This window comes from Pseudorasbora parva, chromosome 13 (genome assembly GCF_024679245.1).
Source record: "Pseudorasbora parva isolate DD20220531a chromosome 13, ASM2467924v1, whole genome shotgun sequence".
NCBI lineage: Eukaryota > Metazoa > Chordata > Actinopteri > Cypriniformes > Gobionidae > Pseudorasbora > Pseudorasbora parva.
The window spans coordinates 28,228,255-28,254,424 of NC_090184.1; the positions used below are offsets into that span (position 1 = coordinate 28,228,255).

Here is a 26,170-nt window from a genome sequence, read left to right on the forward strand (position 1 = left end):
CAACACTAGACGACGTGCAGCGTGGAGCTTACGTGACAAGACGACGAACACATCTTCTGTTTTGTATTCAAACTAGCAAACGTTGGAGATATTGTCACGAAAATAGCTAAACACATCTTGGCTTTTGTTGCCTTTATCTTCTCAACTGTCCAGATAACAGCATTATCCCGAGGAATTGCGTGCTCAAACTGCAACTTTTATCTCCGTTTTTTTTCGGACTCATTGACACGCCCAAAAAGTGTGAATTCAAAAAGCTAGATCTATGCTCTTATGATTTTATGAGAAGTTTTTGGACGGATTTCAGAATTTGAGGCACGAGCTGTGCTCACAGAGACGGTAAGGAATGTAACGATAACATCTCACCTGATCCTCAAGACACCAAACACACGGAGCAACAGACCGACTGAGCCACAAGACCAGCGAATCAGGTACTTCTCATAGAGATAAACTGTTTTAAACTTCACAATCAGAGTTGCTAAAAGCTTATGGCATGAAATCCGCTGGACAGGATGGAAATAAGAAAGATTTAGTTTTTGTTTTTGGTCGACAAATGTCACTTGCTAATTTGTGCGAACATGCCGATTTAGAGTTGACATTTTACAGAAATATGTCGTTACCTCATTAGATTTAAAAATGTTGCAATTCTTCTTAAAAAAATGTAGTTATAGAGAAACTACATACAGAATAAGGAAAATATAATACGTTTTCCTAAAATGGAGATAAATTACCTGTAAGCACATTTTCCAGATGGTTCTTTGTTCCTAGCTCGGCAATCTTTCGATATTAATGGGCAGTTTTATTCACAGAAATATCTGGAACGTTAGTTCATAAAGTTTTGCCTAAAATAGGCCTAATCATTTTATTTAGCAGATAGGCCCACTCTTTATAATCAGTTAACAATTCTTGATATTCTAATTGTAGGCCAATTAAGTTTCCTATAAATATAAAACTTATATAAAAATGCAATTAACATGACTACATGAAACCTAGATCTATCAAATCTGTTGATAATTGTCAAGTACTATATGTGGCAACTGTTTAATAGTTTTGCACTCTTACATAACCTCATCCTACCATTTAAAAAAAAAAAAAGTATTTTGTAAACACTGCTCTTTTTGTATTTACCCTTAAGATGTATATTGGAATTTAAGAAAGCCAGCAGTCTGACAATTTGTCATTCACAAAAAAGGGGGCAAAAACGGACACGTTGGAGTTGGATTTAATGGACGTCATAGATTGCGCTTAAGCATCCATAATTCATATTCTGGCCATTCCGGCAGAGGACAACTGATACATAATGCATGCTAACAAGAAAGTATAACCGTTTACACCTGTGAAGTTCCTCTGAAAATTTAAAACGGCCAATATCCTGCTTAACAGTTTACTTGAAAAATTTAGGCATGCATATTTTTGTGTAAAATGATGTAAATTAGTTGCATACAGCCAGGTAAAGCCATCCATCCATCCATCCATCCATCCATCCATCCATCCATCTAGTTAAATGTTCAGCAGTGTGTGTGTGTATGTGTGCATGTGTGTGTACTTCCCATACTCTTTCCCCTCAAACCAATGCCAGAACCATGCCAAGCGACTGATGCTGAATATGTGAAGGAGAGGAGACATAAAACAAATCTGATCTTGCACGGTGTGAGTTTCATCAAGAGCCAGTGAAACAGTAAAACATCAGAGGATTTTTGAAATCAGGTTCAAAAGTGAAGACGCTTTGAACTAGAAAAGATTATATCAATTATTTGTTGGTTTTCGTAGCCCCTCACGGGTGCACCCGAGATCACAAACGTGCGTTTGCAGCTTTCAGACCAATAATTCTTTGGTCTTGTCTTGTCTAATGCTAACACAGCAACTATGATCCCAATCTGATGTCTACAGAGCCATGATACACATCTACATGAACATACAGAGAGATAACCATCTTCAGTGCCTTTTCTTACTCTCCGCTCTCATTTACCAACTTTTCTATGTAGTCTACGGGTTTCTCTCACTCACTCTGTCATCTTGCAGTTTGGACATGTAGTACATTCCTGGACAAGCCCCTAGATGTACTTTGAATGTGAATTTGAACCTGTGACAGCTGGCAGAGCCTGGACCGGTGTTTGTGTGCACATGTGAGTTTGTGAAAAAGGATTAAGTGAGTTGCCTGGTGTCAAAACTTTTGCCTCCACATGTACTTTATGCAAAACACACAAATAGCTGAGAGTGCTAATAAAAATATGTAAGTTGGCATAGCTGATTTAATCAAGGATCTCCAATGAGGAGAATGCATGGACATGCAAATCCCAAGTATGCGAGTGCCTGCTGTGCTAACATCACCCCCATACATCATTGGCCAGCTGATGATGTCATAAAAGGGAGCCCAGGATCAGTACCTGATGGAAACTGGTCTAAAAGAGGCAGCAGTTGCAGCCCTGGACTCCAGCGAGATCTTCCAAGTTATAACAGTGAGCAGCGTGACGAGGCTTTGCAGCAGCTTGGACTGATTTGCCACCTCCAGCTTTTGCTAGGCACATGGCATCATAATAAGCTCTTTTTCACAAGCAGTGAAAAAGATTTTTGGGTCAAAGATGGGACAGACACATTTTTGTTTTAAGGGGGTATCATTTTTGTTTTAACATCTAGCATGTTAAAGATGCAGTTCATACATAAAAGAATGGGAATTCACTAATGAATTACAATTATTGCGATATTTTTTGTTTTAAAGTAAAAAATGTCAGATTGATGCAACTGATACAATGAAGAAAAAGCCTCATTAAAAGAAAACCTTAAATACTTCAATGTGAAATCATGGCATTAATATCTTGATTCTACTCTATTCAATTGTCATATCAGTGACATTGTTTTCAGTCACACTTATTTAACAGTTTACTCATCTATTTAATATAAAATGATTTCGATCTATGTGACTTCTGCTGCAAACTCAAAGGATTACATAAAATAGGGATTTTATAGAGTAAACCCAGCCTGATCTGCCGGCGACTTGATTTCGCCCTGCAACTCGCCCTGTACATTCATTTCTACTGCTTCTATTACACTTTTGTGGGAACCAATCGCAGACAGCAACGGCACGCTTTTGGCAGTTTTAACACGATGACAGATAGAGAAGCGATTGTGTATGATGGGTCGTTGCCTGTTAATGATGCCTATTGTGGTTTGACTGGTTGAAGAACTATCCAATTGCATACAGTCATTCGATTAATGCTCGTTGATCCCGCCTCTTGTGCAGTAAACATACAGAGCTGACTCCCCACAGACCAATGTTCAAATTTAAATTAAGCTTGGTCTGGTGATGGCCAGACAAGGGACTTTAAGCAACAGCTGCTGATGATGAACTGCAAAGGCAACCGGAAGTAAACTGCCATAGCCAAAGAATGCAAATATCACTAAGCAACAAAGAGGACTGCATAACCGAACACTTAATCATTTAACAATATACAAAAAAAATGTAATTTAAAAAAAGCAAGAAAAGGTTTGCTTTTGGAATTCCGTTATCGATACAATTACAATGCCACAACAATATAATTTAACATTTACTTATCTAATCTGTCATGCATTTATGGCTACGGCAAATCAGCTTTTTTCCCCGTAGTAGATGGTTACAGTAGAACATCACAAACCCGTTTCACAAACTGCGATGTGTTTTAATGGTCATCATCATAAATCCTGCAAAGATTTTTTATATTGTCATTAAAAGTATGTAGCCTACATTTATAGCCTTTATATATTACTTTTGCATCAAATTACAAGAAAGTGGGAGTAATGGTAAAATTGACATCTTTCTCTTTGACTGCTGTTATCAATCGTATTTTATTTTTAAAAAAAACTTTTTTTATGTAATTAATTTGTGAAAATACTATTGCAGAGTTTTTATTTGTTATTTGAGCAAATGGGAACACAAAAATTATATAATAATAATGGTACATGCACTTTTACAAGTTGATTATGCAGCAACATATGTTGGTATTGACTGTACACAACAATCCTTTAATGATAAAAATCCATCAAGTGTTTTTTTTTTTTTTTAAACTCCTTATATGTTTTCACCTGTCTGAAATCAAGCCGTTCGATGTGTGACGTCACACGATCGGACACCCCTCCCACGACTGTTGATTGACAGCAGCGTTTCAGCTCAGACCCGCCCTGAGCGAGCGCATGCTGTCTGCCATTGTGGATACGCTGGAGCAGAATGGCGTCTAAGCTATTGTAATGTTCTTTTCTTGGGTGTAATAATGAACACCGCAGTCATTTTGATGTTGATATATCTGATATATCAAATTGATATGGTTGAACTTGCACAGATGTGTCCTGAGAGACTGGCTGTTAAACTTTCTCCTGTTGTCTAAGCAACGCTTCACACTCAAAGCCCCCACAGAACAGAGGGGCGGGGTGAGCAAAGTTCATTAGCATAAAAGGCACATGCACAGAAACGGCTTGCTGAAAACAGCTTTTTTTTCACCAGGTTAAATGAGTGATTTATTAGAATACTAAATAGAATTTTTAATTAAAGTATATTACAAGGTTTTAATTAAGACACTAAATAATCATATTAACTTGTACAAAAATGGCATTATATGACCCCATTAATGTAGTCTAACCGGTATAGAAGTTTACCCAACGATGACCAATTCTGCTTTTTGATCTAATACATCAAAAACATAAATTCACAAAAAGAATTAATTTTATTTAACCTGGAATCGAAATCTTTAGAATCCATATGATTAAGTGACAGACCCAAATTCAAACTTTTATTCAGTGATCTTCATCTCCATTCTCAGCAGCGAGCATAAACGTCAAATCCCGCACTCCTTACAAAGGTAACCCTTTAGGTGATATGGTTACATGCTATAATATTAAAAATAAATGATGCATAATTACAAGTAACTGTCCCTAACCGTAACCATACACTAAGTACATGTTTACTAATATTACTCAATACTTATTTAAGAAAGTACAATGTAACTACGCCACCTTAAAATAAAGTATAATCGTTACAAATTAAAAAATATTGGCGCCTCCTCAAGGAAGTTTTACGACACATTCTACAACAGTGATATCAAACACTTGCTGCATCCCAATTCGCCTGCTTATACTACGTCCTACAAGTATGTACTCTTTTTGTGAAGAAAAAGGGGACATAGCCTACTACTTCGTCAACTTTAACAGACTCTGTCGCTTAGTTACGTGCATCCCATCATCACCGTTTAACTGCCCTGTCAATCATCGTCAGATTCGCCACAGTATAAATCCTCCACATTCAGTTTCATTTCTTACCGTATGAGAGAGAAATGTAGCCGCACGTTGATCTGACATTTGTTGGTCTTTAATGCAGACTCTCCTCATGTGTTTGCAGTTGAAATATAAGGATGCATTTAAAAGTTAATGGCCAAACGTGTCATTAGAAAAGTTCACAATGCTGCTGAAGGTGAAATATAATGTGGTAAACACTGAATAAATATATTTTTGTCAGGTTAAATGTTGATAGTTGGTCACTCAAACCCCTTTATCTAAACTTCTCTACTTATCCATTGGACTCGCACATCCGTCATGTTTGTAGTTTTTTAACGCTTTTTATCCACGTTTGTAGTTCTAATTGAATCCTTGTCCAACTCGCAATGGGTTGTGGGGAATATCAGCCGTTAGAGTGCGCATCGATCCGCACTTCGAATTTGGACCAGAAATAGTAAACCATCCGGGTATCTTTGGAATACTCTTTTAAACATACTACGATTTGGGACATACTAATTTTATTTTCGAATACTATTTAGTTTGGATAGTATGCGAATTGGAACGCAAGGACTCTCTGGCTTTCGCCCGCTTCGTCAAAGATTGCGCCCTGCCGTGTTTCAGTTGATGTGTTAGAATGAAAAATGCACACCTTCACTGTGTGAAAATATCAGCAATTAATACTTGCATTTTGCTCTGTATCTCATACAAAACTATTATATACCACATGAGAGGACTGTGACTACAGCACATCGCCATTTGTACTATTGATACCTCTTTGACATATTTGCAATAAGTAAATGATTGTGATGATTACCTGTCTGTCTGTTATGTTTTTCTTTATAACTGTACATATTTTTAGGTTTAGAGGTAAGAGGTAGATTATCCGCTCAAAATATCTTTTTAATGCTTTATTTACACTAAAATTGTAGTTTTTTATTATTATACATATTTCTGTCCATTATATTTTATATATTCTTTTTGTGTATTATTGTCTATTAAATGGTTGTTTGGAGATATGGTTAAGGTTTCTAAAATGTATCTATAAAACGGTAAAATATGCAAATATCTATGATATTAAATGTTCGTAACTTATCTTTAGTTGTAAATACGTATCTAAAATACGTCAATATGTCCATATTACACGTTTCATTATCATGCTTTCACTTCTCAAGTCTCTCTCCTCGTACACAGGTCTCAAACTATAGTCATAGTAAACATTGTAAATTGTAAACCTAAGTAGATCGTGGAACCATTGCCAATGGTTCCAGTGGTCTCTACAATCAACTTGGCTCACAAAGCTTTTGAAAAACAGCCCTGTGCAGTTGCACCGGGTGGATAAAGTTGATTAACGGCACCTGTTTTTCCTAAAATAAAACTGACACCATGTATCATAAATGCCGACCCTCTAATGCAGGCCTGAAACCTCTGTCTTTCCATGGAGTTGAATGAAGGAAGGTGTGACAGGCTAGGATTTGTCTGGCTGTAAAAACTCCAGGCTAAATTTACAACAGTGTAGTATAGTACGTAGTCATATTTGCTATCAGTTCCTTCTGCTGTCTGTCTAAATCGAACTGTCTCCGTCTCTCTTCCTTGTCTTTGTCCTCTCATTTATTTCCAAGCTATTTTTTCCCCCAAGCATCCTTCATCTGTTCTGCCTTTGTCATTTCAGCCTCTTCCTTTGTCAAAATCAATGATAAATTTAGCCTCTCTTGTGCTTTTCTTTTTATGTCCACCTTGTTTTATTTTCTTTCTTTTGTGTGGGTTTGTATAGGTTGCCTGCAAATGGGTCTAACCATGAGAGTTATGGAAATAAGACTCCTCCTGTTGCTGTGGGCTTTGTTTGTGTTTGAAGTGGTCTGCACACATCGCTCCGCTCCCAGAGTGCACCTGGCTTTTAAAGGTGAGCACAAACATTATTCATTACCTGTCTATCGGACTCAACCTCTCTTTTCTCTTTTGCATAGACCCACATGCCCACACACACACACACACAGACACACACACACATTTGTTTTTGTGAAATGTGGGGACATTACATAGGCGTAATGGTTTTTATACTGTACAAAATGTATTTTCTATCCCCCTACACTGCCCCTGCTTCTAAACCTACCCATCACAGGAAACATTCTGCATTTTTACTTTCTCAAAAAAACTAATTCTGTATGATTTATAAGCCTTTTGAAAAGTGGGGACATGGGTAACTGCAGGCTGGTCCCCACTATGTAGACGATCTCAGGTTTATATTACATTATATACACACACACACACACACACACACACACACACACACACACACACACACACACACACACACACACACACACACACACACACAGAGTCTAAATGAGGACATACCAGACTTGCATTGTTGTTATATAAAGCAAGTTATATACAGTATGCTATAGACTAACCATAAGCCACACCCTACCTTTTGAAGAAAACATTTTAGCTGTGTCCCACATGACATACTATGCACTTAAACTATGCACCATGTACTTTAATGTGTAGTGTGAGACATTTAGACGACAAGTTTGATAGTCCCTCCCTCTCAGCTACGTAATTAAATCAGCGACAGTTGAGTGCATGAAGTGTACAACTTTCCACACTAGCTGTGTCTCATTTTGAGGCTGAGTACTCCGCAGGTCGCATGTGTTTTCAAGGGTGTCTCATTTTAGAAAAGTAACCACTGTTATTCCTTGTGAATCATAAATTGTTGTAATGTATTTATGCTTTGGTTTGTAATGGCTACTTTTCTAAAATGAGGCAGCCTCAATGACGTATGCTGCTGACAAAGCTGCAGTCTTCAAAATGAGACACATTGTTTGTTTTTTCGGTTTTTCGGTTTTTTCGGGTTTTTGAAGTGCAATTCTTTTTATTATTTTGACTATTTTTACAACAAAACAACATAGAATTGGGACCTTTTTTAGAATAAATAACATTTTAGAATATAAACATTAATTTTAAATTTTTGAATTATGTATCTTGTTGAATATGTATTTGGATGTATGTAGGAAGGTTTTGTCAGATTTTTTTTTTTTAATTCTTTGTTCTAAGGACACACACACACACACACACACACACACACACACACACACACATCAAACACACACACATCAAACACACACACAACACGCGTGCACACTTTCCTTTCCAGTAGCAGGCAGCTCTTGGCTGAAAACAAATGGTGGATGTTGTCAGCACGGTTAAGGTGGGGGTATGTGTCCTCAACTAAGCATATTCCAGAGAACCACTGATTCCTGTATATTGTTTATTGTTCAAAAATTCAAGAGCTCATAGTAATATGTAATTTCCTAGATTTCAAACATTAGCGTTTCTATTTGTCAGCACATACAGTCAGATACAAAAATAATGTGTGCTGTAATTTTAAATATTTATTACAGCTAAATATTGTCAAATCTTTGATTAAGAATTAATCGACACTACAGGATGGTTTGAAATAAAATCAGACAGGGTCAGCTGAATGCAACATAAGTAGGGACACCATATAAGAGAACATTTATTCTTTTTTTCACTTTCTTAATATAAATGTATATCAGTAGACATTTATATTTCTGTTTGACTTAAGTTTAATATATATATATATATATATTTAAAAAATATAATATGGGTTTGAGGACAGGTGGTTTTTGGGGTTAAAATTCACATCATTATTTTTATAAAAAGAAAATCAAATTACATTTGTGTTAAGAACATTCCAGGGATTATCCATTATTAATTTCATAGTGGAAATGTTGATATTATAAAAACTAATGGCAGGTATAGATGTCTCAAGAACCAGTGCTGTAACTCATGTAGTATCTTTCTCTTTGAGGGAAATCTGACACGGATGCCTTGTTATTCGGGATTTTCCCACAGACTTTCCCACCATCCTCCTCTAATAATTGTACATCTTCAAAGCATATATATGGTCAAAATCAGTAATTTTGAACAATTACAGCCATTGTCAGATGTCAAACACATGCACATTCATGCAGGCACTTTATACACACACATTAGTGCAACTAATAGATACATGTAACACAGCCCCTTTAATTAAAATTTGGGACCAGGTTGAAATATGGGCTCCTTAAAACGCATGCCTTATGTAAACCGGTATTAAAAGTGTGAATCACTTAAGAGGAATCCTCTCATATAATGTTTCATCTGAATAAGCTGAAGGTGGAGAGGTGAATACCACTGTGCCACATAATTACACTCAAAAATGATAGAGCGGTCCATATCTCATGTATGTGTGATTATAACCCTGCACACGATTGTTTGGAAAGTACTCTAAGATTAAAAACAGCGGTGAACATCAAAATACAGCAAATCACCAGAATATAAGCACAATTTGAGACTTGGTTGGATTTGTTGTTACAGTCAACCAGACTGTAAACAACTTTTTCCAACAGCAAAATTTTCCCCAGTCACTCCATTTTTCTGTGGGGCCTCATTCTTTGCTATGGTACAATAACTATGACCTACATAAAAAGCTGACTTGACTCAGGTTAGCACTCAAAGCTACCATTGTTGGCCCCTCTTAGAGTATTCTGAAGTTGTTTTTAGGTCATTTGGCCATTTTGACGGCTATTTCAGGAACTGTTTTCCTCAGAAAACTTGCTGTAAACAAGAGATTATACTTGTTTGACGCCAAGACCTACAGTATCTCTTCTAGTGAACCTTCAAATATATTATTTGTAATTTTATTCTTTTGGAATAATAAAATAATAATAGTTTATATAATAAAAAAACAAAATTTATATATATATATATATATATATATATATATATATATATATATATATATATATATATATATATATATATATATATATATATATATATATATATATATATATATATATATATATATATACTGTAGGTCTTGTCTACATGAGGTGGGACATGAAATTATTTGAAGGCTGTTATGGACCTAACTGACAATAAGAAAACATCCATTGCCTCATAACCACTAAATAGAGATTCTGTGAATAAAAGAATGGTGTTTGATGCCTCAATTCTTAGTGACCTTTGAGATTTACAGAATTCAATTGACCCTTCTGTTCCTCACAAACAATTCAATCACGATGGGGGTTAAACGTGCCTTGAAGGAAATTCATAAAGATATTAGCAGGATTCATGAAAAAAGAAAAGCTGTTTCCAATATCAATCACCTCCTGTTTCATATTTCCAATTGCCCCAGGCTCATATTCCTCCTGCTTGTGCCCTGATAAAACCTAATTGAAGAGATGACCGGGCTGAATTATACGCCCTCAGTAATTTGGATCTAACTAGTTATTGTTCGCTTTGTCTTGTCTTTCATCACCTGTCCCTGTAATTCCACTGAAATTCGTTGGCTCTGATCCAGTCCGTTCTGCGCAGCCGTTTTCCTCATTTGCAACATATTTTACCCCCGCCAGGAAAGATCCCCCTTCCACTATTAAACCCTCTCTCACCCTCGACCCAACCCTCTCCATCACATCTAGAATAACTGGACGGAAAAATCCACTTGTCTCATTGGCATCTCTATTTTCTGCCGTTATCTGAGATGGATTGTTCATTGTTTGCCACCGGGATGGTCTTTGTTTCGGAGGCGCCTGCAGATGAGGGAAGGTCTTTGTGTAACTCCAGAAAGTGTACCCAACTAGAGAGACTATGAGAAACTGGCAGAAAGATTGAAAGAGGAACATGATATTCTACAATGGCCCTAATGCGTCCAGTGTGTAACCTTACCTTATGATTATGCATTTTACCATGCCTGTCGATCAATTTAATAATTTATGCCGATTATGATACGCTGATTAAAATCAAATGATTGTAAATGTCTTTTAATTATTATAATTTAAAGATTATACTATTGTGTGCTTATGAGTAGCTAACAGTTAAATATTTTAATATACATTTTATATTAATATAAAATAAAATATATTATAATTTATTGTTAAAGGGGGGGGGGGGGTGTTTCAGTCAATCTTGAGTACCTATAGAGTAGTATTGCATCCTTCATATCTCCGAAAAGTCTTTAGTTTTATTATATTTATAAAAGAAATATGGGCTGTACCGAGTCTTTCCGGAAAAAAACGAGCGCCCGGAGGCTCAAGCGTGGAGAAACCCATGGCTATCGAGCTCAGCTAATACAGATATGATCCGGAGGCTGAAATAAATTGAACAGGAGAAACAGCAACAGCAGGACGTCCGTCTCTGTGGTGTGTACTGTATTTAGTGGCCTGTTCACATTTGTGTGTCTTTACTCGCAGTTTATGAGGACATGATTCGGTTTATGGACTAAACCTTAGCAGTAGCAAGCAAAACGGTTTTGCACGTCAGACTAGTGTAACGTTATATACAGAACAACAATGGAGTCCGTTAGTGCATTTGAATGAGGAAGCACACGATCGTGTGGTTTACTGATGTTTACTCACGCGACGAGCCAACAGCAGAGACATTTGAAGCAGTTTTACTCACCGGCTGCTTCCAAAGCAGGACCGAACCTTTATCGCTGGGACGGCTCCATCAAAAACACACTTCTTGGAGTGTGGAGATCCACTTTGCGACGCGACTGAAACGATGTTGTGAAGCTTCCCGTAATTTCTGCATTCAAATCGGTTCAAATGCAGCGCTGCCTTCCCGGAATGCTGTGCTGAAGCGTTGAAGTCGCTTGATGTCAAAGTGGAGGAATGAAGTGGAGCGCGGCGCGGACTATAACCGACATAAGTGTTCACGGATGACTGGAAATGCACCTGAGAGCAGTGTTTATGGGTGTGCATTTCCTCTCTCGCTCTAGTCACGCGTGCACCCTACCGAGAGAAGAGGCCGTTCGGCCCATACAAGGACCTGCCGCTCTATTAACGTCAAGCCGAGCCATACTCGAAAAAAACTCTCCGAAACTTGTGAGAAACCGGAAGGAGTATTTTTGAAACAGAAATACTCCATCAAACGTCCAACATTAGTTGTTTAGGATGTTTAGGATGAGAATCCAAGTCTTTAACAGTGTAAAGAGCTCAGTATGCATGAAACAGCATTTCACCCCCCCTTTAATCATATATTTACACAATATTGATAGAAATTTGAATCATTTATTTACAATTTAAATTATGTTTAAATGTTTAATTTGTATTATGTTTAGTTATTTTAAGGTAGACAAGACTGTCTATTGAGTCCCTGTTGAGTTCTTCTCACAACAAAGACTTCCTGCAGGATGTTGTATCACTAGACTCTGTGTTCCTCACCTTTGTATCAGCGTCTTTCACCCGTGATTGTAATGAACCCTGTGCTGCGTCCACTTTGGTCCATTTCAGGTTTGGCAGGGGTGCCGTGTCCGGTGTTCTTTCCTAACGTTAAAGGGAAGAGTAGGGAACAGGATTGTAAACACACTCTTTCCCTTTTGCCCACCCTGTTCCGTGTCCAACAGATATCCGATCATTAGCGGTTATTTTAGCACTCTCTCCAGAGCATCCTGTAAACACACACTCCTAGACACACACTCAAACATATATTTACTTTTACGACATTAAAGTCGTCATCAAAATGCCCACATTTCCTGTGCCTAAACATTTCCGTTGGTGTATAAACATCCGTATGGATGATCGTCCAAGGAAAGGATTACAAAGCTCATTGACAAATTGGTTCCCCGCTTGTAATTTCAAGTTTTGGTGTGTGCCAGCTAAAGGCTGCCTTTAATTGCAATGTGAAAGGCTACAGTGAACTTGTATCAAGCTTCATTTGACTGCTCAGAACATTTACAGGCACTGCCACCCAGTAGGTCAGTGCTTGAAATATTCAGCCCTTAAAAGCTCATCAGACACGCTGAAAATGGCTGAAGCTTTTTAGCCCACTCTTACATTCCTTTTGATTTGATAATACACAAAGAAAGGGTTGCATTGACTGACCTACAGAAAGATGCAAGCCTGAGAAAATGTTGCTTTTATACTTGATCTGTAAGGTGAGAAAACAAATCTCTCAGAATAACCTATTTCATATACGGTTTGTAATCTGACTGATAACTAGTCAGTAATATTAAAGGGTCTTAATTATGTTGTATGTATCAAAGGTCAAGCTAAACCCTTATTACTCTTTACATAACCGAGCTTCAGCTTCCTCAGTGCTCCGCGATTGTGCACACTATAAAGACAGTAACGATGTCGATTTCTACTATATCAATCCGAGAGATGAAACATTGGAAGAACTGGACCCACTTTATATTAGGTGGCCTTAAAGGGTTAGTTCACTCAAAAATGAAAATGATTTCATTAATTACTCACCCTCATGTCGTTGGACACCCATTACACCTTCGTTCATCTTCGGAACACAAATTAAGATATTTTTGTTGAAAGCTGATGGCTGAGAAAGGCTTCAGAAAGGCCTCCATTGGCATTCAGTACATTCCCACTGACCCACTCACAAGACCCATAAAAGGCACTAAAGACTTCATTACAAAGTCCATCTCACTACAGTGGCTGTACAATAATTTTACAAAGCGACAAGAATAGTTTTTGTGTGCAAAAAAAAATCAAAACAATTACTTTATCCGCCAAGTTATTGTCTTCGGTGTAGGTCTCTGACGTGAACTCACGCGATAGCGGCGCTCCTCCTCTTCCGGATCATGTATTGAACGGTGTAGCTGCGTCATATTCTCGTGCATGCGTCGAGTTCACGTCGATAACTTGGTGGATGAAGTCGTTATTTTGATTTTTGTGCGCACAATAACTATTTTCATCGCATTGTAAAATTATTGTACAGCCACTGTAGTGAGATGGACTTTGTAATGAAGTCTTTAGTGCCTTTTATGGGTCTTGTGAGTGGGTCAGTGGAAATGTACTTAATGCCAATGGAGGCCTTTCTGAAGCCTTTCTCAGCCATCAGCTTTCAACAAAAATATCTTCATCTGTGTTCCAAAGATGAACGAAGGTGTTACGGGTGTCCAACGACATGAGGGTGAGTAAGTAATGTAATAATTTTCTTTTTTGGGTGAACTAACCCTTTAACTACTATGTACTAACATTGTAATTAATAATTTGATACAATGCACTTATTGTGTACATACATGTTTTTACACCATACTTACATTTAAAAAATACCTGCATGTAATTACATCTGTAAATAATTACATTTGTAATTACACAGTTGGCACTTCCCTTTCACCTAACCCTACCCTTAAATTTACCCAAACCACCACACCTGACCCTAACTCTACCCGTATCCCACCTCAATATCAGCAAAGATGTTTTGCAATACATTTTGAACACAGTAAGTAGACTGTACTTATTGTTTGATGTAGGTAAGGCCACCTAATATAAAGTGGGGCCAAAGAACTAGTTATTTAACATGAACCTCCATCGCAAGAACAACTTAAGCAGGATTATCTCAGTGATATTGTACTCAATTTGAGGTACATTATGAGATGTTGTGACTAATTCCTCACATCAGCATTAATAAGCTGTTCATTAACAAACTGATGTGTATATTATTGCGGTGTAACAGTGCATACTTTAGCAGAGCACTAACATGAATGACTGATGTGACATTAACATTTGCAAGACATATCTAATTATTCAAACTTACAGGTTCTAAGGAGCAAGCTGATCCAAATAAACTGGGTACTGACCCATCTTTCAAGAACAAGTGTTTTACAAATCCCGTGTTAAAATCTGAGATTTGAGTCTACAGTTAAATTACATGTTTGTGGGCAGACAACATAGGCGGACATTATGCACACAAAAAAATCTAGTGACGTACGCAGAGAGATACGAATAGCAAAAACTTGTTTAGGTGGTTCGGAGTCTTTTTTTTTTTTCTTTTTTTTTTTCTTTTTTTTTTAGGAGACACTAACTTTATTTATTGTGCACTTTCAACTTAACAACTTTGCGGAATGTTTACATTCACAAACAGCTGTATTACACACTGGATGAAAGGGAATAGTTGAAAAAACACTTTAATATTAATATTTTACTGCTTAGTATTTTTGCTGGACCATGATTATTTTTTGAGGATTCTTTGATAAATAGAAAGTTTAAAAGAACATAATTTACTTAATGTAAATTTAATGCATTTTTGCTGAATAGATGTTTAAAAAAAAAAAAAACATCTTACTGACCCCCAAACCAAGAATGGTAGTGTATTGCATTAGACCGAGTAAGCCCAGCCTGATCTGCCGGCAATTTGATTTCGCCTTGCAACTCAGTCTGGAAACCTGTACATTAATTTCTACTGCTTCTGTTACACCTTTGCGGGAACCAATCACAGACTGGCTTATCCACCTGGCACACTATTGGCGGGTTTAACACAATGACAGATAGAGAAACGATGGGTCATTGCATGTTGATGACGCCTCTTGTGGTCTGCTTGGTTGAATACAGAGTCATTCGAATAATGCTTGTTGATCCCGCCTCTTGTGCAGTAGAAAATACAGAGCAGACTCCCCACAGACCAATGCTCAATTTTAAATTGAGCTTGGTCTGGTGATAGCCAGACAAGTATTGCATAAAAGTTTAGTATAACAGTAAGTTCATGATGTTACTGGACATGATGTGGATGAATTTACAATCTAGTCAGAGTCAGATGCGGAGGGAAATCAGTGTATAATTGATCTATGAATATAGCTTTGTGAAAGTGCTACAGTATTTCCTCAGAGGAGAGAATTAAAGAGTGAGGAATTTATGACAATTTTAGTTTTGGGTGAACTATTCCTTTAAAATCTTCCTTGTCTATTATTAGATGCTGACGTCTCTTTCATGCCTGAAATCATCTAATCATAATTCAAAACCGATACAAGTCTACTCTGTTAAACATTCACACAACATTAACTGCAATTCTTGCATCAGGGTCTGGCGTTCTTTTGAAGTCCTGTGACAGCCTGCAAGAATGTCTGAGTAAACGGTTCAGTTTAATGTCTTCATTTTAGTCTTTGCCTTCGAGACTGAATGCATGTGGAACTATGCATGTGGAAGTGTTTTTCTATTTGCTGGCACTCAGGAAATGTTTCTGGAACTGTGTTAAGTGCGGCTTGCTCCCAAGGGTCACCAGCTTGCGCTTCTCGGCTCTTCCTTCCACCTTCAAGAAGAACTCGCTGAAGATTGGTGGCCCAGGACACTGCCACTACAAGATTTCTATTTTAACGATTTCATCTGGAAAAGGAAATGCCCACAGAACTGTTTAGTGAGAGCCTGTGAGAAAGTAGATGTGTCGAGAGAGAGTTAAGAGCACCCCCTATAGATGAAACACTATTTTCTCACCCTTTCTGTCTTGTCTTAACTGCCTCATCAATAAGGCTCAAAAACCAGGCTCAATTGACAGCAAATGTAGTCAGAGAAGTGTTCCTAATTGAGCATTATCATTAATATGATTAATATTATCATTTTATTACTGTGTGTAACCTTAAAACTAAATAATTAATACTTTTAGTGTATAGTGTATATGAACTTTCCTGAATAATAATAATAAAAAAAATCTTTAGCACCAAATCTGCAGAATAACACTGAACACTGGAGTAATGGTATCTAAAACTTCAGAATTAAATGACATTTTAAATTATATTAAAATACAAAAAAGTAAATTTTATCAACAGGATTCATCATTTTATTTCCTATGCTTCTTTTTTGTCATTCATCAGAACTGATGGACACTCGGACAGCAAGGCCTTTCAGTTTCTCTTTCAACACCAGTGACTACCGGATCTTGCACGTTGACCCAGACCAGGGGCGGTTGTACCTGGGCAGCCGTGAATATCTGGTCTCTCTGGACATGCAAAACATCAACAAAGAGCCTCTCATTGTAAGGGAATTCCATTCACAACAAAATAACATGAAGCAGTTGTTACCCAAACACTGACCCCAGAAGAACTGGAAGTGTCAGTGAATTCTTCTCATAATGCTGTGGGTGTTTTATGTCTGTAGATACACTGGCCGGCTCCAGCGCAGAGAAAGGGAGAGTGTCAGATGACTGGGAAAGGCAGGCATGTGAGTTATTTTCAACAAACCATCCTAGTAACTGAATCACTAAATAGAATGTTGAGACTGTTGATCTGACCAATATCACTTTTGACAGTTGTATGTGTGTGGGTTTTCAGGGAGAGTGTGCTAACTTTGTGCGTCTGATTGAGCCATGGAACAGGACTCACCTGTACACCTGCGGCACAGGAGCATATAAACCCATCTGCACCTTCATCAACAGAGGCTGGAGAGCTGAGGTACATTCTCTCTCTCTCTCTCTCTCTATCTCTCTATCTATCTATCTATCTATCTATCTATCTATCTATCTATCTATCTATCTATCTATCTATCTATCTATATATATATATATATATATATATATATATATATATATATATATATATATATATATATATATATACATACACACACACAACCTACAGTGACAAAAAAACAAATGCTCACCCTGCTCTTATGTCCACAGGACTACCTCTTCAGACTGGTTCCTGGTTATGTGGACTCTGGAAAGGGAAAATGCTCTTACGATCCAAACCAGGAGAATGTTGCAGCCCTGATTAGTAAGAAACTATTAATGAAGATGCCATTACTTTTAGATTTTTTGTAATTGATCCTTCACTTAGCACATTAATAGCCAATCCTACTGTAGCAACTGTTGTCTGTCAAGTTATCAAACAATGCCCAAAAGAGCAGAACATAATCATATACGGAATCATACCTTATCATAACACAACAGAGAATCATAATGTGCAACAGAATCATAATCATAGAATCATACAATAACGTAGCATAAACATGATCATAACATCACAAGGTAACGTAACAACAGAACAGATTATTATAGCATAAAAGAATCATAAGATCAAAACAGAATCAGAACAAAATCTTTACTTATGAAATCATAACTTAAAATAATCAGAACATAACCAAATCATAATATATCTTAACATAACAACAAAATCAGAGCATAGTAGAGTAACATATAACATAACCACAACAAACAGCATCATAACATCTAACATTACAGAATCATAAGAGAATGAAAATATCAGTACACTTATTGATATTTACATTTTAAATTAGCTTACATTGCGGATTCAGGTTATAATAGATATGTATTTGACTGTGATTAGGTTTTTTGGATTGGTAGTTTTAATTCTGTTACGAAATAATTTAATAATTGCTTTAAATACATAGTGCTTTGCAATATCAATTCATTTTAACCCATGTATTTATAAAGAATATAATAATTAAATAATAATATGCATTTGAATTTGCCTTATATTTTACTAAATATAGTATACGTATATTTAAGGAAAAGTATATTTTACTAAAAGTATTGCTGGTGAATATGGAAATCTCCAGTTTATCTCATGTTCTGTAATGCATGAAAGATTAACAGAACTTATGGAAGGTCTAATGTGTCGTCACAGAACAGTTCATCAACTTCACAAATCATCTGGAACATGTAGCTTTCACTTGTACTCATGAATTCTTTTATGACCTCTGCTACATCTAGATGGAAACCTGTATGCTGGAGTGCCAGTGGACTTCATGAGCACTGATCCAGGCATCTTCAGGACCATGGGGAGCCGGCCAGCTGTGAGATCAGAGCAGTATGACTCTAGGTGGCTGAATGGTAAATAGCTCGGCTGTTCATATTTGGATTGGCAGATGTGATTTTAATTAGATTGACAATAAATATTTGCTCAGCTGTTTTAGTTTCCATTAAATATTTGGATGGATGTTACATGCACACTCTGTTTATTTCCTAGAACCTGTATTTGTTCACATGAAACAGATTCCTGACAGCTCAGAGAAGAATGACGACAAGCTCTATTTCTTCTTCCGTGAGAAGAGTCTGGACTCGGGGGGAGGAGCGAGTCCAAGTGTGTTGGCCAGAGTGGGCCGTGTGTGCCTGGTGAGCAATGTCCTTCCCAGAAACAGCAGGTGCACAGGAAGCAGTTCAGAGTTCAGTCAGTCAATAAACAGCTGTGTGTGTTTCACAGAATGATGAGGGCGGACAGAAGTCTCTCGTGAACAAATGGACGACCTTTCTGAAGGCCAGGCTGGTGTGCTCTGTGATGGGAGATGATGGGGTGGAAACCTTTTTTGATGAACTCAGTGAGTGCTGTTTTCTTTCCAAGTTTGTTTAAAGGTGCTCTAAAATGAAAAATTGTATTAACCTTGCCATAACCTGGACAAATTTTGCCCTTAAATAAGCCACATACCCTCTATTTAGATACCAGAGAACAATTTAACATATTGTTTCATCTCATTCTAGGGCACCTTTAATATGTGTTGCATAGTAGTTTTGAGTGCCATCTAGTGGCAATAAATATGCAAAGGATTTTTAAGATATAGCAAATGCTGTTGTATTTCCAGACAGAGCATACTTAATATCTGAATACTGACACATTTTTAAATGCTTTTCTCCTCTCCAGGGGACGTGTTTATCCAACCTACCCAGGACGAACGAAACCCTGTGGTATATGGTGTCTTCTCAACTTCTGGGTACGCACCTGCTTTTTCATTTATACATTTCTACATCTTTTTTAATATATCTTCACATCAGCACATATGCTGCAAACAAAATCACATAATGTATAGTAGGTACTACATTTGGTTTAAAATCTACTTCATGACATTTAAAAACGTATGTTTTATATAGTATGAATGTGTGTGGTATGAATTAAATTTGGATGTACTATACATCTACCATATTGTCATTGTCATGTGACCTACAACAAATTGCATTGCATTCACAAATCCTCTCCTGTGGCCTCATGGGATAGTAAAGTGTCCATTGAATGCACTGTACTGTTTTATGAATACTATAAATTCAGACATATTGCTAATTTCACATATTGTATTCACTGTATTTTGAATGTAAGTAGGCATATTCAGATGCAGTGATAATGTCAAATTATAGTAATTTCTGACTTTTTTTATAGTCATATTTCTGACTAATTATAGTCATTTCTTACACCCCACAATTCTTTGTTTCCGGTGATATTTTACTTATCTGTCTTGTTGTTGTCTCTTAGCTCTGTGTTTAAAGGTTCAGCCGTGTGTGTCTACTCAATGGCTGACATCCGAAATGTCTTTAATGGCCCCTTCGCCCATAAACACGGACACAACTATCAGTGGACTACATACACAGGGAAAATTCCCTATCCTCGTCCGGGAACGGTGAGTCTTGAAAACTCACCCAAAATATTTGTCATTGCATAAAATGCTTTTGTGCTTCTTATCCATCTTATAGTCTTTGTGATATATTTTATTGCTGTAAGGCTATTTTCTTTGAGCAAACCCAGAAGCATGTACATTTATTGACACTCCCTCTGTTTCCCGCATTAGTGTCCGGGAGGAACATTCACACCGGGTCTTAAGTCCACAAAAGAGTTCTCCGATGAAGCGGTTAACTTCATTCGTGCTCATCCTCTCATGTACCACCCTGTGTATCCTATTCACAAGCGCCCTCTGGTGGTGCGCTCTGGTGTAGACTATCGCTTTACTACTATTGCAGTGGACCAGGTGGATGCTGTGGATGGCCGATATGAGGTTCTCTTTCTGGGAACAGGTGAGACTGGAGTCCTCTTATGTGCTGAAATTAATCAAGCTTCTTGAATCTTGAATCTGTGTCACTTTTCTTTGACTCCACAGATCGTGGTACGGTCCAAAAAGTTATAGTCCTGCCCAAGGATCCTACCACAATGGAAGAGCTCACTTTAGAGGAAGTGGAAGTTTTCAGGGTAAATTCATTTTTTCAACATTTTTCAGACATCAGAATTGTATATTATATACATTTACTTAATAAAAGTACATATTTAAGTACAATACGTAATAACACATAATGAAGTTTATATTCATTTTGCTTTTCTGTTCCTTTTCATTTACAGACTCCTGCTCCTGTCAAAACAATGCACCTATCAGCCAAAAGGGTAAGAGTAAAAAAATAAAATGTAACAAATGAGTTCTAAATACAATAGCCTTTAGCGGTATAATAATAATAAAAAAAAATATATATATTACAGAAATTATAGAATTAACAGCAATAACCGATACAAATGGTTTCCATTTTTTTTTTTTTTTTTTTTTGCAGCAACAGCTGTACGCATCTTCAGAGGCAGGTCTTACCCAGATGTCTTTGCACCGCTGTGGAGTGTATGGAAAGGCCTGTTCGGACTGCTGTCTGGCCAGAGACCCCTACTGTGCCTGGGATGGAGAAAACTGCTCTGCCTTTACACAAGCCACCAAAAGGTCAGAGAACCTGAATTCTTTGAAAATGCACTTTGAAAACTCAACTTCCTTCCTCACAGCTGAATCATGACGAGAAGGTTCTTAAAACATTTCTTAAGGGGCTTATGTGAGTCCCATTTCAGTAAAATGATGTGGAGTTAAATTATATTATTTTGGATTATTTCCTTTAGGAGGAGCAGAAGGCAGGATGTTAAACACGGCGACCCTTTGCGTCAGTGCCGGGGCTACAATGCCAAAGGTAACAGAAACACACAGTTAAACAAATATTAGCATGCAGGATTATAATGAGGTCAGTCTGATGTATTTGTGTAATTAGACAGCACATGACCATGATCTTTTGCCATGTCTACTAGTGGAGAGGAGACTGAAGGAGAAAGTTCAGTTTGGGGTGGAGGGAAGCAGCACATTTCTGGAGTGCGTGCCACGCTCTCCTCAGGCCACTGTCAAATGGCTCTACCAGAAGGAGGGAAGACGAAAAGTGGTAAGATTGCATGCTTTTACTTTATTTTAAACCACCAGTCACTAACTAGCAGCAAATAAAACATTTATTATATAATAAAATGTTTATTTTGTTGGTTATTATACACAAACGTTTTTGTACAAAAGTTTAGGGTCAGGAAGATTTTTTTGTTGTTGATGTTCAAAGAAATTGTAATAAAAATGACTATGAGTTTAATGTCTCGGGGAATAATTAACTCAAAAGGGATTCAATATTCATGAATTTATGAATATAATTTGCTAGTCGTTCATTACGTATTAAAATTTTCCGATAAGGAAAAATGTTTAATTAAATACAAGTAACCCTTTACGGAACTGCTTGAAATTATCTTACTAAGTTTGTCCTGCAAATTAGTTATAGACTTTCAAATCAATTCTCAATAAGGGATTACTGCTTTACGAGCGCATAAGAATCATTAACTTTACTGATCAAGACAAATCAATATTTCAAATGTTCGTACAGTTTACTTTACTAGAATAGTAGCATAAGCAGTTAGGTAACGTTAGGATCGTAAGTTTCATTGACTTCGTGTATGTGGAAGAGTAACAGATTCAATTCAAAAATGTCTTTTGGAAGTTTAATAAACACAGACTAAAAATAACACTACAAACGGGAAATAACCCGACCCTTTTAACAGCAGTTTGGATTTTAGAAATAAGAATACTTGCTTTGGTTTTGGCTTCTCGCGTGTGTGCGTGTATTCTGAGTTCAATTGTCCTGCGTGTCCGGCGGTTCTTTCCGAGGTCGGTGTGGAGCGGCGGGTCTTTTGAAGTGTGCTGAGTTCTCCTCTCTGAAGAATGCCCTCGGGGGCTGGAAAGCGGATGGCCCTGCGGCGTTTGATGCGATGCAAACGCGAAAGGGTGAGGGTCACATTGGCATTTGTAAATCAGGTCGAGCGACGCCCATTTCCTGGATGGTCCAATCGATCAGAGAGTTTTCGGCGCGAAACAAAGTTCTTTGTTCAGCTTAGTCCCTCCTTTTGGTCCTTATCCGGGGAAGATATGCTTAATGCATTTTTCTTTACAACGCTGGTAATTTTGTAATAATGCATGTTCTGTAAATTCTTTTACAAGATTCGGTACGATCACATTTTTCTGATTACAAGGATACCATGGATCATAAGTCTGAGATCTGGGAATACACAAATACAGGCTTTCCACTGTCTGTGGGCCGACACAGCTTGAGTTACATTCATATAATTTCTCCTAATTATTTCAGACACATATAAAAACACTTTAAGCCAAAAAGCATACATTTAATACGTTTTTGGGGTGACTTTTAATCATACATTCCTTTGATACTCGTGGGACTCTATGTGGGTGTGTGTGTCTAGATGTTTGTGAGGTGTCAGATATCAAAGAGTGGTCTTTCAGACATCGTGGTGCCCTTGTGGTCATTAATCGTATTAACATGATCTGATAACGCGCCTCAGAGAGGCGAGAGGCATCTGGCCGTTTGCCAGATGGACAGACACCGTCATTGTGGCTACAAAATTAATACTTTATTTATCAAGGATGCATAAGATCAGACGTTGATTGACAGAGATTTAAAATGTAACAAAAGATTTTGATTTCAAAGAAATGCTGTTCCCACAAAAATATTAAGCCCTTTTCAACAATAGCTATGTTTTCATCCAAAGTTGCGAATTTTACTTATGTGCAGAATTGGAATGTCGCATAAAACATTTGGAAATAAAGCAGCGTTTGTATTCCATGTGTTCAAGAGAACAAAATCATAACTTCCTGGGAAATTAGCGCAAAATATCTGTAATAAAAATGGAAATTGCTGCAACTGGGGAAGCCACAGTGGCTCTTTTTTCATACATCATAAATGACTGACGAAACCCTATAAATCATCCTGTTATCTTGCATATGGATGCCTGATGTGAAATTGTGAGACACTTCTGGGAGGGAATTAAACCAAATCTTTCAAATCAACCAACATTTGAGATGCTGTTCAATGAAATTGTTCCGCTGGTTAGTCCAGTTATCCGATCACATCAACTGTTGAGGCAGAGTTTTCTTGTGTTACATTGAGGGATTTCATTGGTAAATGAGTTTCCATAGTAATTTACATGCCTTCTCATCAGATGGAAAAAAATGTATCGACCTCAATTGAGCATATACGATTTTAATGCACAGTTTTTTTTTCTTAAATGTTTGGATATCTTGGCATTTCCATCCATTATGAAACAGCTATTGATAATAAGAGACCAAATCAGCATAAAATAGAAAAGTTATTTTAATTTGTTAATATTAGTGTTAAGTGTCTTTTTAAATCAAGTGAATGCAGCCTGGGTGAGCAAGAAAGACTTTAAAAACCTTTAGTAAATCTTACCAAGCACAAACTTTTGAACAGCGTATAGTCAGATTATACATACAAATTGCTCTGATTATGTTTACAGCTGAATCGAGACGGGGAGGTTCTTAAGACTCCTCAGGGGGTCCTTCTGAAAACTCTCACCAAAGCAGATGCAGGCCAATACCATTGCCTGGCCACAGAGAATAACTTCAAACACACGCTGGCTCGTGTTTCTTTACGTATCCTGGACCGGGACATCGCTGTAGCCCTCACCACCCCCGATGACGAGGAAGAGGCTTCGAGGAGCCCTCAAAAGGACCCTGCACCTCCTACCCCAGCGCTCCTGCTGGAGCCTGAAATGCGTCTGATTCAGCAGTACTGCCAGTCCTACTGGGAGCAGCTGACGGCCGGGGGAAACTCTCATGCTGACCTACCTAAACGCGCAAATCGCAGACACACAGAAGACCTGAAGGATAGCAGGGAGTGAGGAGGAGAGGAAAAGACAGTTACCTGTTCGTCACCTTCTTCCGAGCATTTCATGGACTTGCATAGGTTAGTTCATGTGCAGTGGCACCTAAAAGTATTTGGACACTTTTGGACCGTTTGGACACGTTTTACAGTGTTCAAAAGGAATCACTACTAATTTATGACACTTAAAAATGAAAATGTATTAGTTTGAACTGTACCTGCATAGGGTAATACATGAACAGTGGCCCCAAAAAGTATTTGGACACTATTGGACAATTAGTAAAATAGTTAATAGTAATTATATTGTTGGACACTTTACAGTGTTAAAAATGTAGCATATTAATTTGTGAATAGTGGCTACATATATTTGGAAATCGGAAATTACCAATTTATTTTGGACACATACAATTCATGAATAATTATTCTGTGTCGATAATTAACAGCTTGTTGGTTTGAAATTTGATTATTCACCCCCAAAAGTAAAGTGTCTACATTCTTTTTAGAGTCACTGTGTGTAATCCTACATTAATTGTTCATTCATTCACTGATCCAAAGTTAAAGTACCTGACCATTCATCTGTTGTACTGAAATTGTAGTCAGTGTTGATTTAGCACCGAGTATTTCCACTTGCCACAGTGATTTGACTGCATTTCAGTATTTTTAACAGGTATAAACTTACTAACCTCACAAATATAACCTTCAGGATACAGTCATTACATACTGGCTTTAATAAAAATAAAAATCAACCTATAAACCATAACGCACCTTTAGAGGATATTACCTCATAAACTTTGAAAACGTTCCACTATCCTGTAGTCAGAAAAACAAAGTTGCCTACAAACTCATTGTTAAATCACTCCATCAGTGGGCCAGTGCAATTTCTAATGTTCCACCTGGATTATGAAATTGTAATAGTAATATATGTTTGTATGTATGTATAGTAATATATGTATTGATTCCAAAAACTGGGTTAATAATGGCACCAAACATCTGCAAGGACACTACTTGCCTTCACGTCTGTGTGACTGTGGCTGCTTCTTACTATTTGTAATATAATATAATTTATTTGAAGTTGTATATTTTTTATGGGATGACACTTGTTGCTAGAGGATACTGAATAAGGGTGGAGGGCCTTTTTGCATGATTGACAAATTAAATATGTTGTTATATTTATTTAAATGTGTTCAAAATGACTGAATTGTTTAGGATGTGACACTTTTATGCTGTGCATTTAGCTTCATGCTTTGTGTCCGGTTGAGCAATCACTATTCGAGCGAATACAAACGTTCAAAGTTCACTCAGATAATATCTAACACTGGAAATATTTCATAATGTTTGTGTGTTTTTTTTAGTAGAATGGTAGAATAGTCCCGTTGTAAAGTACAATGTTATGTCTTGCTCTTAGATGTTGATGTCTTGTAAGAAAAAAATAAAAATAAAGAAGCAATAGTTTGTG

The 26,170-nt window shown here is 37.2% G+C and overlaps 1 protein-coding gene across 1 annotated transcript; it reads left to right on the forward strand.

Moving 5' to 3' along the window:
• Positions 1 to 24,740, forward strand: sema3ga (sema domain, immunoglobulin domain (Ig), short basic domain, secreted, (semaphorin) 3Ga). The gene is made up of 18 exons (XM_067413724.1): positions 1 to 428; positions 7,010 to 7,138; positions 16,847 to 17,007; positions 17,130 to 17,192; positions 17,303 to 17,422; positions 17,650 to 17,743; positions 18,703 to 18,822; positions 18,959 to 19,104; positions 19,193 to 19,307; positions 19,628 to 19,697; positions 20,231 to 20,375; positions 20,544 to 20,766; positions 20,850 to 20,938; positions 21,086 to 21,127; positions 21,289 to 21,446; positions 21,617 to 21,684; positions 21,800 to 21,927; positions 24,350 to 24,740. Exons 2-18 carry the CDS (start codon positions 7,021 to 7,023, stop codon positions 24,731 to 24,733), a joined length of 2,244 nt encoding a protein of 747 aa, XP_067269825.1. The 5' UTR covers positions 1 to 428; positions 7,010 to 7,020; the 3' UTR covers positions 24,734 to 24,740.
• The last annotated feature ends 1,430 nt before the right edge of the window (positions 24,741 to 26,170 follow it).

Coding starts and splice junctions, on each gene's coding strand:
- sema3ga (XM_067413724.1), top strand. CDS start 7,021: ATGGGTCTAACCATGAGAGTTATGGAAATAAGACTCCTCCTGTTGCTG. Junction 7,139..16,846: donor AGTGCACCTGGCTTTTAAAG/GTGAGCACAAAC, acceptor GTCATTCATCAG/AACTGATGGACACTCGGACA. Junction 21,685..21,799: donor CCGGGGCTACAATGCCAAAG/GTAACAGAAACA, acceptor CATGTCTACTAG/TGGAGAGGAGACTGAAGGAG.